The 13,995-nt window shown below is 39.9% G+C and overlaps 1 protein-coding gene across 1 annotated transcript; it reads left to right on the top strand.

Annotated features, from left to right (window-relative positions):
- Positions 1-1,394: 1,394 nt before the first annotated feature.
- LOC119726846 (galanin receptor 2a-like) lies at positions 1,395-3,835 on the top strand. The gene is made up of 2 exons (XM_038198701.1): positions 1,395-2,133; positions 3,465-3,835. Exons 1-2 carry the CDS (start codon positions 1,395-1,397, stop codon positions 3,833-3,835), a joined length of 1,110 nt encoding a protein of 369 aa, XP_038054629.1.
- The last annotated feature ends 10,160 nt before the right edge of the window (positions 3,836-13,995 follow it).

The following is a 13,995-nucleotide window of genomic DNA, read 5'->3' on the forward strand; positions in this document are numbered from 1 at the left end:
TTGACCTGTTTTCTATTAAATTTCTAATGGTAATGGACCATTTTCTCCCATCCAATTTGCAGGCTCTGTGACAGTACATAATCATAGCTCACTGAAGCTCAGTAACATACGTAAGGGGTTGAGGCATGAGACTTGCCCCCCTCGGGCGTTCGAGGACTATCCAGGCCCCGTCGCTGAGGGGGCCACGGGGCCGAGCAAAACCGTAAGCGTAAAAATTAACCACAATCCTCCGTCGACAGTGGCGGGGGGGGGGGGGGGGGGCACACCAGCATGGTATGATGGGGGTTTCAAGCCACCGCAAGTGCTGCAAATTCGAAAAGCGGAGGTATGGGGGTGGGGGCTGGTCCTCTTTTAATGTTTTAATAATTTAAACAATACTTTAACTTGACAATAATTCCTTGGCAATCGGGACATTTCAGATATTTTGGTGGGTGGGGGGGGGGGGCCCTCCCCCTGGCAACGCCATTGCCCCTAGTGTGCCCCCTCCCCAATTTGAGTGAAAGAAATAAAATAAGCTCTTTACTTTTATTAAAAAATGTTCCGCCCCCTCCACCTAGAACTCCATTCCAGTCAGGGCCTATTGTACTTCAATGCTAAATTAAACCGAGAAAGCTTGATGGCCCGATTCATTCCCGGTATTAGTCAGCAAACGAGGCCCAGCCTCATTCAAATTGAATCTAAACAATAGACCCATATACCTTTGATTGCACAGCATACGGTACTTCGAAGTGTTACCATGGATACTAAAGCTCAAACGATATAATCGGACACGCACGACATGAAAAGCATATGCAATCATATTCCGAACCATCACCGACTGAAGAAGCATCGAAAGTTAAAAAGATTGGTCAACCAATAAAATGAGAGAGCGCAATGTGCTCTGCTATACTAGTCACAGCACAGGTCCGGATACCTGTGGTTGAGCTCAGCGGGTGCCCATCGTAGCTGGCAATCGTACTGTATGGGCCGGGACCTCCAGAAGCATTACACAAATCTTGCAAAAGGGTCGAGGAAAATGAATTATTGAACTCCAGTCTGGATGATATAAGTGCAGAGTTTTAAGCTCACGGAACATTTCGTTCCGCACGAATCGTGATACAATAAACCGAGATCGGTAAGTGGCAATTTCTTTTGAAAAATTACGAACATTCTTTCAGTTATTGAATCTAAACTTTCAGACGTAAAGGTTTGTCAATCTTTTCTTTTTCGATGGGGTGCCTTTTTTGCCGGGGGTGGCCATTGGCCTTTGTTAAGTTTTTTAACTTCGCCGAATTGAGGGTGAATTTGCCACCTTTTTGTGTATAGTGTTTTCTCCTTAAAAATAAAAGTGACAGTTAATTCAGTCGCATTATCTTTTTTTATCTTTAGGCCTGAATACAGAACGCACCTGTGCCATGACGAATACCACGTATGAGTCAACCACCGGTTTTGATTTAGATCCAACAGATGATTCTATCTCGCCCGGTGATGGGCAAAACTCTGACGCTGGATGGTCAGTGGGAGGTCTAGCCAACAGTCCCGTAGTACGCGCGTCCTACGGTACCATTAGCGTCATCGGTATCGTGGGTAACCTCCTAGTCTGCTTCATCTTCTTTAGGGTCCCCAGTCTCCGCACGAGCACCAGTTACTTCCTGGTTCATCTCTCAGTGGTCGATCTTCTCTCATGCATCATGGTTATACCCTCCCATCTCTTTCCGGACCCCCCGCCCATGAAGGGCCGCTTCGGCGACTTCGTCTGCCGCTTCTACTTCAGTAAGTACCCAATGTGGACCTTCATCTTGGTCTCTGTTGGAAGCCTAGTCCTGATCAACCTGGAGCGCTTTGTGGCCATCGTCTACCCTCTACGCTACAAGTCCTTGTACACTCTGAGGAACACCATCCTGATGATCGCCGCTTGTTGGCTCTACTCTCTCGCCCACAACTCCTTCTTCTTCGCTGTTTATGCCTTCACCGACGAGACGGGCTGCCAGTATGTCGGCTTCTCAAGCGATACCGTGAGGTTTGTTTTCGGTGTCTACCATTACTTCATCTACTACCCCGGACCGTTGGGCTTCATGATCGCCACCAACTGCAAGATGGTCCGGAAGCTGAAGCAGCAGATCTCAAAACTCAATCAGCAAAAAGGCCGTGCAGGTAATGGCAAATCTCAGACAACAATTTTAAGAAAGCCCTTGTAGTCATTTATTTATTATAGAATAATCAAGCGAGTTAGACATGCATAAAAGAGTTGCACTGTTCAAAACGGACGAAGAAGTCTAGGGTTAGACTATTTTCCCAAAAAGATTAAGGATTGAACAACGAAGGCAAAGAAGACTTTACTTGCCATGTCGAGTTGGACCCGGTTTGAAGGTCTCAGATAATATGACATTACGATAACTCGACTCAGTCAGTCAGTTTGCCATCCATAACTTAGGCGTAGCCAGGGGGGGGGGGGGGGAGGGGGTATTTAACCCCTTCCCCTAAATACTTTCTAAAGATTGTCCTTTTCCATTGAAATGCCTTTTTTCCACCAGCTCTTACCCCCCCCCCAATATTTTGGTAGGAGTGCCCTTTTTATTAAGAACTGCCCTTTTTGTTCTGAACAAGTGCCCTTTTTAAAAAGAATTAGTGCCCTTTCTGTGCTAGCTGCCGTTCGGGTGCCTTTTTTGTTTAATTTGACGCAAGTATCGCCCTGAATTGCCCAAAAATATTGTCTGTAGGGTCAATAATTGTCTGTAGGGTCAATAATGGTCGGTTTTGAACAGCGCCCCTACCGACATATGGTACCTCCCCCCCCCCTCCCCCACTTTTTTATTTTACGGAGGCCAAGTGTCCGGGGAAAAAACGGGCTTACATTTTACGACGGATGTGCAAGTGCCCTTTTCACAAAAAATTACCCACCCCCACGAAAATTACCGTGCTACACAACTGCATAGGAACTCGGACTCGACTCAGCCAGTCAGAGGATAATATGAATTTTTGCAAAATTTGATGTATGGTATATAAAGTCTTGCAGTGAAAGTACAGGCATTGGCACTTTCTTGATTTGCGCAAGACGCGGTATAAATTGTTGTAAGATGCTTCATCCCTGTCGGTGGATCTCTGACCAGGTCACGTATGTACTAGATACCCAAAATGAATACCTCCGAGTTGAGAGAAGCAACTGTTTGAGAGACACAATGCTGGGGCGAATCTAGCATTCAGGAAACGGTGATGAATGGATTGATAAGGTGGGGATTTGAGTGAAGGCGTACCGAAGGCACTGGGCCTATGGGCCATACGATGCTTTCTACTATGAATTATGTTTGGCCCTTTTTACTAGTATCATAACGTATTAGTCAGCGGCTGAACTGGGTGGGGTGGGGGTGAAACTCCCCCCCCCCCCACCAGCTCTGCAATGTGCCTTGGCAGATTCCCATCAGTTTTTGAAATGTTCAAGAGGACAACAAATCTTTGGTAAGCCGTTCGGGGTTATTTTCATTCAGGTATGGCGGGGCAGCGGGAGCTGTGGCAGGCCCAGGCGGCCCACGAGCTCCAGAAGACCCTCCTGTTCGTGGTCATCACCTTCGGCATCCTGTGGGGACCCAACCAGACCATGTTCTTCTGCTTCCTGATGACGGCGCCCTTAGACTTCACCCAGGCCTACTACCACGCCGGGGTCATCATCGGCGTCTGCAACTCCTGCGTGAATCCCTTGATCTACACGCTCAAGAACAAGGCCTTCCGGGACGGCCTGAAGGGGCTGGCGGGATGCTGCCGGGCCAACAGGGTGGAAGATCTGACTGAAGCCACGGCTACCGGGTCTCTGGCCCTCACTCCGGAGGCGGAGGGGAGAACGGCAACTGATCACGAATAATACTTTTTACTTTTCAGTTTGCAGTACAGATCTATGTACACAGTGGTTATTCAGGGTGAGCAAAAACAAACGAAACCCAAATGTCGGGACTATTGTTTTATTGAAGTTCTGCATGTGTAGCACTTTCCACATGCATCTAGGTCATGAAAGCCCAATTTATAAGCTTTGTTTTAGTACAAATCACTCATGTACTTTTCAAGTTACGGAATTTTAAACACAACCACCGTTTAAAGTTCTGTCCACGGGAAAAGGTATGCGTTCTTTCAGCAAAACGAAAACAATTCACAAACATCCCCATGTGATTTGTTTTCGTTTTGCTGAAAGAACACTGAACTTTTTTGTGATCCGTGGACAGAACCTTAAAACGGTGGTTGTGTTTAAAATTCCGTAATTTGAAAAGTACATGAGTGATTTGAATGATTCTTGTACGAAAAGAAAGCTTATGAACTTGAAAAGTACATAAGTGATTTGAATGATGCTTGTACTAAAAGAAAGCTTATGAATTGGGCTTTCACATCCTAGATTTTGAAAGTGCTACATGCAGAACTTCACTAAAACAATGGTCCCAACAATCGGTTTCGTTTTTTTGTGACTCACTCTTTAACAAAATGCATTGTATATTGAGATTCATATTTAACCAAAACGTAACTTTAATGTAAGTTGGTTTGAAATAGTATCATGAAATTGTATTTAGATACAACGTGAATTTAATATCAGTCAGACAAAAATTGTCTCACGAGATTCTATTTAAACGCAATCCAATTTAATGTAACAAGGCAAAAGTAGTCGGATGAAATTGTGTTTAAATATAACTTGAACTTAACAGACTAGGCCAAAATAGTCCTGATGAAATTCTCTTGCAAAACAACTTGAATTTAGTGTAAAACGGCCAAAACTAGTCAATAAAATTCCGTTTAAAATGCAAATTGAATTTCATGTGAATAGGTAAAAAAATATTCCGATGAAATTCTATTTCAATACAACATGAACTTAATATAAATAGGCCAAAAATGGTCGGAAATAAGTCTCTTTAAATACAACTTGAATTTAATGTAAAGCGGCCAAAAACAGTCTAATGAAATTGTATTTAAAAAAAATGCAAATTGAATGAAGTGTAACTAGTAAGAGTAGTCTGATGAAATGCTATTTAAATACAATTTGAACTTAATATAACTAGGCCAAAATGGTCCAATGAAATTGTCTATAAATACAACTTTAATTTAATGTGAAAAGGCCACAAATAGTCTGATAGAATTCTCTTTAAATACCACTTGAATTAAATGTTAATAGGCCAAACTTGTCTAATAGGCCAAAACGGTCTGATGAAATTCTCCAGAAATAGAGTTTTAATTTAATCTGAAAAGGCCACATATAGTCGAATGCATGCAATGCTCTATAAATACGACTTGAGTTTAATGAAAAGCGGCCAACAATAGTCCAACGAGTTTTTTTTAAATGCAAATTGAATTCAATGTAAATGGAAATTGAATTAAATGCAAATAGGCAAAAGTAGTCTGATGGAAATGCTATTTAAATACAATTTGAACTTAATATTAATAGACCAAAAGGTCTGATGATATTCTCTTTAAATACAGCTTTAATTTAATCTGAATAGGTCACAAACAGTGTGAGGCAATTCTCTTTAAACATAATTTGAATTTAATGCAAACCGGCCAAACCTGTATGATCATACAAATTACTTTAATATAATGTAAATAGGCCAAAAATAGTCTGATGAAATGTTATCTAAAATAAATACAACTTGAATTTGATTCAAATAGGCCAGAAATAGGCTGATGAAGTTCTATTAAAATAACAAACGAAATTAAATGTAATCAGGCCTACAAACGCAAAGTAGGGCTTGTGTTGGCTGGTTTGAAATCGCGCGTTTTTAGGGTGGAGGTAAACCCTAAAAAAAAATTGTCCACAAAGGTTTAGAAAAATAGTACTAAACATTATTATTCTCAAATATGATGTAATAGTTAGTGAGGGTTGATAGTTCTAAAATAGGATTTTGCCCTTCATATTAAATGTATGGCAAAACCCTATATTAAATTTGCATCTCCCCAATACAAAATACCGTCATAATGATAAAAAAATATTTCATATTTTGTACTTAAATTATAATATTCTCTGAATAACTATTATATATGTAATATATTTCACCCCGAGCACGACAGAAAATCATTTGCCCTATCTAGACGTAGGATATAGAAAGATTACTTTCTTGACGGTAATGGTCGCCGTTACCTTTTAAAGAGTATTACATAAATCCGCAGAGTATATGTAAAGTCAACATCTAAAAGGTCTTACGCATATAGTTGTACCTAGACCATTTTGCTTTGTTTTTCACCACGCACGCGCAATCAGATGGACCTCATACAAGATCAGCAACCAGATAAATTTCTTTGACAGATCTGGACAAGATTTAAGTGCAAATTCGGTGGTTAATGCATTGGCTAAATTGTGTGTTTACACAGGGTATTTGCCGAAGACTTACAGGCTAAAGTGTCCGGAACGCAAGTATGGTTTTTTTTGTCCGAAGTACATGGAGTCCAAAGTAGCAGCGATGGAGTTGGGAGGAATAGAAACTGGGATTTGTTCCACTGAAAATATGACGTCAATCTTTTCCAGCCGTGACAATAAAAAGGCGGGTAAGGTACTGTCCTAATCAGAATTTCTGGAGGGTCGTTCGGTAATTTGCTTCCTCAATCACAGAACAAGATGAAAAAAAAGGCAAACTCCGGACGCTGGAAATTCGAAAGGCAGTAGCCTGTACAGCGTCAGACGCAAATTACTTTAGTTCATATAGAAACCTGCGCCCTTCCGCTTTTTTTCGGCCATTCCAGGCTGTTGCACCGTTAATTGTAAATTGAATTCAAATTGCTTGAGCCTCGAGGAAGTATTTGATTGAATGAAAAAGTTCCTTTGTGCTTACGCATCCCTGGTTACAGACCTCGTTTTTTCAATACCTTCATAGTGAAATGCATTCCCAGCCTTTCGCCCGGCCTGAAAGACTTTCTATATAATACTTGTATTAAAATTATCTGGGGGTCCCCCTGGGGGTTGGGGGGGGGGGTAGCACTGGGGAAGGGGGTTACTTAGAAACTAGGTCCTACCCAAAGGCCATAGAGTTCCCGAATTTCATATAGGGCCTACCATAAGCTACACCCAACGTTCCTCTAATTCGCCAATAGACCGAATGCAGTGGCATTTCTTAGGGGGGGGGGCCTTGAAATCCAAGATTATTTTCAGTCAGGGTGTGCAGTGTTGCTGCAGTCAACGTATAAGACGACCCAAGGCCTAAAGCAATTAATCAAGATTTGAAACATGACATTAACAAAACTGCTGCAAAACTGCTTGCTGATTATATTGACTTGAAATATACAAATTACACAAAATTAAACATTTGGCTGAAATGACAGATTGGAAAGATTTGACATAAGTGTAAAGTTGTTTTTAATGAACTCAAGAAACATATTGGTCAGTCGGAGGCGGGAAGGGTAGGGAGTGGTTGGCTACCCAAACCGCCCCGTGGATCTACCATTACAAAGCCTGTTCAACCCTATTGGAAAACAATTGGAAAACCTCAATTCAATGTTTTAAAAAAATAATGTCGGCACCCCACAATACCCTGGCTCCTTACCCTTTTGAAAGGCGTTCCTCCTAAAGTGATGTACAAAAAGGTTTCCCTTTTTTTATGGAATAATCCACTTAAATTTATATATTGATGGTAAAAGGATAATCTTGACGGAAACTCAATTGCAACAGCACACTCAACCGATACTAGTAAATATTTGCGTTTACATCCACTTTTCCCGCAGCTGAATATATTTGTATAACAGACCTCAACCATTCGAGTTTGTTTTGTGTAAACTATCTGCTCTCAGTGTGCCTGAAATATTCATCGTGGTTTTAGAATCACCTCAACGTCACCAAGTAGTTCGCTAGTCATTTTAAACATGCATGTAATTACACGACGTATAAACAATTGCTAAAAAGTATAAATTGTTTTTGCTTTTGTAATAGCCGCCAGATGTTAAATCAAAATACATGTAGTAATTTGAAGGAAAAAAAGCCTATCGGAAAAAAAACTGACTTAGCTGGAAACTGACTGCAGGGTCTACATGATTTTTTCCTTAATATTTTGTGATAAGTGTAAAAATCGTCGTATTATCTCCAACATGTATGTCACAAAGGATGAGAGCACTGTGTTATTGAAGTTTATAGGCCTACTATAAACATTGGTAACATATTTTTATATTTAACTTGAACGCTCAATATAAGTCAATATATACAATATGTCACGTTTCACCGAATGTATATAGTCTATATCGATATTCCTGGTAGTTTCGATTTTTATTTCATTACAGTGCAGTAATCATGTGAAATAAATTGTCATTTTTATTGTAAGGAAATTTTGCTGAAAAATTAGTCACGTTATTTATTTCAATGTGTTGAAGAAACTAACCGATGGATGACCGTAAAGACTAGGCTCGTTTCGAGAGCGAGCTGTTGGCTGTTCACGGAGGAAAATAAAGTAGGCCTACATCTTGAAAGAGCGGGACTCAATAATTACTACTAAAATGTCCCTAGTTTGACATCGCTCAGATGCTATGATATGGCGTAGGTGATATGTAATACAATAAGGCGTGGGTGATTTATAATGTTGAAATGTTGAGGACTAGGTGATATAATGATGAACGCCTATGGGTAATAATCATAGAGCTATATTAAATTACTAGAGCGCTAACTCGCCATTCTGCGCGCGGAGACGCTTTGAAGCCGTCCTGGGCGCAGACATTTTGAATTCATGTGCGTGTCTGTAGAACAATAATGAAATTAGATGGATTGAAGTTTGAAAGTGTTCTCTACGCTGTTCGCGTAGAGCAAAATGACACGCTCATTTGATGATCGTGCGTTTCGGTTTTGGGCGTATTGGCTTCGATAACGCACCAGTATGGAATACAAACGCAGATATGCAAATAGCCGTACAAAAGCCGTACAAAATTTCTAGGTCTCCATAGGTTTGTGCACAAACGTGGATGCGCCCAGCAGGCATTACTTTGTACACGAAGTTAGCGCTCTAGTAATTAAATATAGCTCTATGGTAATAATATTCAAGGCCTAGGTAATATTAATGTTGGGGTTCGGTTTCCACAGCGAGTCTCTATCATGGCGTAACAATGTGTGTTATCTAGTTTGTTTCTTCAAAAGTCTTCTCGAAGGAACTACCTGTGGACAACGAGGCCTTTTCGAGAAAATATACTTATGCGGGGGTCAGAAGAGCCAATCACAGGGCGCCTCGATTATTTATGCTCAATGCGACATCCAACAGCCGTCGGGTCAAGGGACTGTGCTGTGTATGCAGAATGTATAAAAGCAAAAAGCTTTTCAGTTTATCCCTATATAACATTCAAAAACAACACAAAGCTACCATAAGCAACACAAGACACTACGATAAAGCGAGACTAGACAAGGTTCCATCAATATTTGTATAAAAAACAAAACCACTAGAACCATCATCAAGGGAAGCTCTCGATGTTCTACATAATGTGCTTAAAAGGCATTGTTTCATTTTCCTTGACAACAAATGTAATGTGACAGACTCCTTCAAATCCACCATTCAATCATTCCATATCAATACCATTTGATGTCAGATTATTTGTGATATTGAGGTATTTTTTTGCTATTGAGGGTTTTTATATTGAGGTTGATGTAAAAATCCTCTTGGATGCCCCACGAGAGCCATGCGAACATGCCGATGAAGACTGAATAAACATATTATTGAAATTTACAGGAAGTATTTCACGTTTAAATTTACATACAGATTTACCCATGTTAAAGTTAATATAAAGGTCATTGATTTTCAGTATATGTAATTATGCAAATAAGACATATGCATATTCAAAGAACGATGATTCGCTTATTCTGACAGCGTTCTTCTGTAATGAGAACAGTTTATTACATAGTGAAGTTGCGCCACCCCACATACCATAATATAAATATGAAAGGAAAAAGGAATTATAATTGTTAAAAAAATAGTACTTGGTAAAAAAAATCTCACACGGTTCATCACACCAATGTTGTTCGAGATCTTCCTTGAAAGAATATCTATATGTTTGCTCCAAGATAGATTTTCATCAATGTAAATTACTTGGTAAAAAAAAAACCCTCACACGGTTCATCACACCAATGTTGTTTGAGATCTTACTTGAAAGAATATATATATGTTTGCTCCAAGACAGATTTTCATCAATGTAATTTCCCAGGAACTTGGCATTTTTGACTGATTCAAAGCAACTCCAATGAACAAGGGTATTCTGCCTATGTGATATTATAAGGCCTAGATAATACTATGAGTAGGCTTTAGGTGATATTATGAGAAGACCTAGGTGATATTAGGCCCAGAAAATATTGAGAAGACCTATATAGGTGATAAAAGGACATGGTGATATAATTGGGCTATAGGTAATACTATGATAATGTGCTGACTAATATTATGATAAGGTCTGACTGATATTATCAAAAGGTCTAGGCAATATGAGAAGGTTAAGGAGATTTAATGCCAATGTATTACAGGGCCTTTTTGAAAGGTCTATATAATAGTATCAGAAGGCCTAGGTGATATTAAGGTAAGGCTTCAGCGATATTATGATAAGGCCCAGCTGAAGGCATAGGTGGTTTTGAAACCATGCAGGGACGTAACTGGGATCCAAATTGCAGGTGGTAACAAGGCGGCCTCATATTCTGGAGGGCTGGGAACGTAGTCCCTACTCAGTCGATTGAAACAATAAAACAATTTTTTCTTGCAAGTTCTCAAACTCTCAGCAGGGGCAATGGGTGACCACGAGCCCCAAGCGGTGGGAGTTGGGTGTTTGGTATGGGGTTGGGGAGGGGTGTCCTATGCCTCAGTAGTTTTATCACTAGTCTGCAACTAAATTAAAAACACGTTAGTCCCTCATCTCACGCTAGTTGCAGATACTGCTGCAAGAGAGAGTTTGACATAGCTCTCATAAGAATTATTTGATGGGGTCCATAAATGATGAACTAACTATTGTCCGTGCCTATCTTATACTTATTGAAGGGAAATTTATTGAGGCATAATTGACTTTTATTTTGGTGCATAAAGTAATCTTTCGTATGATAAAGCGGTTCAATACAGCGTGGCCTACTTACATGTTAATTTATCCCCGCAAATTTCTATTCAACGGCAAATAATCTTCATGTTCATGAACAACCACAACGACTTCTTCAGATAGATGCTATGTATCTTGGTAACCACTTGTCAATTACTCATTACTGTGATATATCTTGGTCAAGGACGAGGCATCAGGAGTCCAAATTTTTGCTTTTTTTCCTGTCACTAATATTGATACCCTGAGAAGTAAGGCAAATGTTCTGTAAACTCTGACTGCAGATTCGCAAGTTATTCTCCGTGTTGACAAAAAAAATTATTAAGGGAGAGAGCCATGATTATTTTTTCAATATTCTATGCATTTGTTATATTTTTCATGACTAATCATCTGGCCAAAATTTAATTCAATGCATGAGTTGATTTTTGAGTTAACGTGTCCATAAAGACTTTGTCTGTGCAATAGTAAGGCAAATGTTCTATAGACGACAGCAGATTTGCAAGGTTTTCTCCGTGTTGACAAAACATTTACGGAGAGAACAATTTGTTGTCTACATACATGTAGTCGATGTCTTTATTCTATTTGCCATGGCCAATATGCTGGCTGAAATTGAATTAAATGGATCGGGTAATTCATGAGTTAGCGTGTTTGCAATGCCTGTGGTTTTTGTCTGTACAATAGCAAGTGGGCAAATGTTCTGTAGACTGTGAGTGACAGGTATAGATCAGAGAGTTGTTTGTGCGCCGTGTTTTAAATTCTTCCCTCGTGAAATTAAAAAGAAAAAAAATCAGAGTCCATGCTCTACAAAATGAAGACGCAGTCCGATCATTTTACCACCAGACACTAGTATCCAATGTCTTGGTTAAATGTCACCCATTTCCACTACCTTTTCATCTTTCGGCCTATATTACTATGTAACTTAGAGCTTTTTTGTGGATTTATGTGAGTTAATGTACAAGTTGCCATGTCGCTTGGCAGATAGATATGTGGTGGAATATAGATTTAATCAAATTTCACTTTTGGCGTCAGGAATCTCGCTATACAGAGTGGCCTATACTTGCAGTGAATTGCCAAATCGATATCTGCCTGACTTTATATTCGCTGAATACACCTATTCATCTTGTGGTGAAACTCAATGGCAGAACTACAATGCACCTTGGTAACCAGGTGCCAATTCTAATATACTATGACTGTCATGGTCACACAATAGGGACTTCAAACAGGTTTTAATAAAGTCGCTCGATACACCCACAAAAAAAATATCCTCGTTTTGCCTTCACAAGACGATTACTTGCATACTGATGTCTCCCGCCAATCTCTGCTCACTGCCAAATCATCTTCAAGTTAATGAACAAACAGCGACTGTTGGATTCTATGCATCTTGGCAACCACGTGTCAATTCTCATAATTGAGACATTTCACGATCAGAAACGCGGCATCTTGAGACCAAATATTGATATCTCCTGTCATTGATTGACACACTAAGCAGAAGTGAGTGACGGTGATCCAAAAGAAAGAGGTCCAGCGTGTTTTGATATCTTCCCTTGTGAAATTAAAAGAAAATATCAGAGTCGGAGCTCTGATGCTCTTCAAGATGAGTCAATTTAACGTGCAGTCTGATCATTTCACCACTAGACACCATCGGACGAGATGTGAGAGATGACGGTGTCTAAACGGTTCATCTTTGGCTTGATAAGCCTTCATCTGATGATGGGCTGCACTGGTGGTAACGAAATGTGTAAGGCCTCCATTCGTGGTCGTCGAGGGGCGTGTCCTCCTACTTGGATCCAGTGGGGTGGCAATTGCTACAAGGCCATCATGGAGCCTCTGACATGGTTTGAGGCAAAAGATGAGTGCACCAAGATGGGAGGTGTTTTGGTCGTGCCACAGTCTCAGGAGGAAAATGATTTCCTCGTAAGATTACTGCCAACTCGGTTTTGGATCAATTGCAATGATCTTGAGGAAAAAGGTTGGTTGAAATTTGAATTTCTGATTTGAATTCAAAATGAGATAGAAATACAGAATTTCAACAAATCCAAGACCATCATGGGTTGGTTCTGATGAAGAATTATTTCGTGTCAATGTGCTTACATTTGTATTTTTCATTGTATTGTTTCAAAAGGTATTTGGAAGTGTCACGGTGGGACTAACGATGTGTTCAGGAATTGGTCGCCATCACAACCAGACAACTACCGTGATTATGAGCATTGCGCTGAGGTTGTCTTTAAGTCTGCTGGGGGATGGAATGACTGGCGCTGCGAATGGCAAAACCGTGCTGTATGCATCCGACCTGCACCCAAGCTACACTTTTGAAAATCCAAAGTCAACACGGACAGTTGCTTGCCATCATAAGGAGCCAGGCCGTCCATGCGGTTTGAAAAGACTATAGTTGTTTTCAAGGTTTCAATCCAGTAATAGACAATGACAGTGATATTAAGGAGCATACATCTTGCGGCTACCGTTAACGGAATTCGAACCCAGTGCCACAAGAACTAAACCTGTGAAATAATGAACAGAGTGACCATGTCGACTACAGCTAGGGTTTGAACTCGTAACAAGAACTCACACTTCTCCTGACCAAACTTTGCAACATTCCTATACAAGATGAGGCTCAAGACACAACGACATTAAAGAGTCAAACATTAAATAGTCATACATTAAAATACATGTATATGAACAATCTTAAAACACTTGAAAGACTAATTGCTTGTTTACAATTCAATGTTAACAGAATTTACATGTATTTTAGAGTGTAAAATGTGTAATATTGAGGCAAATTGTACTCAATTACTGAATAGGTCTAATTAGTCGCTTGCTGATGAAGTTCGCAATTCTCCAACACTCGCTATAATTGATATTAAGCTATGTCTAAAAATAAAACGATAATTAAATGTAGTTCTCAAGATCAAATAATTGTGATATGTTCATGTGTAGAAACGTTTTCACGTTTTTAAATAACATGCCCAAAGTTGGTCAGGCAATAAATCTACTCAAACTGTTTATCATGAAATATAAAAAGAAAGA

This window comes from Patiria miniata, unplaced genomic scaffold, assembly GCF_015706575.1.
Source record: "Patiria miniata isolate m_02_andy unplaced genomic scaffold, ASM1570657v1 HiC_scaffold_2, whole genome shotgun sequence".
In the NCBI taxonomy this organism is placed as follows: domain Eukaryota; kingdom Metazoa; phylum Echinodermata; class Asteroidea; order Valvatida; family Asterinidae; genus Patiria; species Patiria miniata.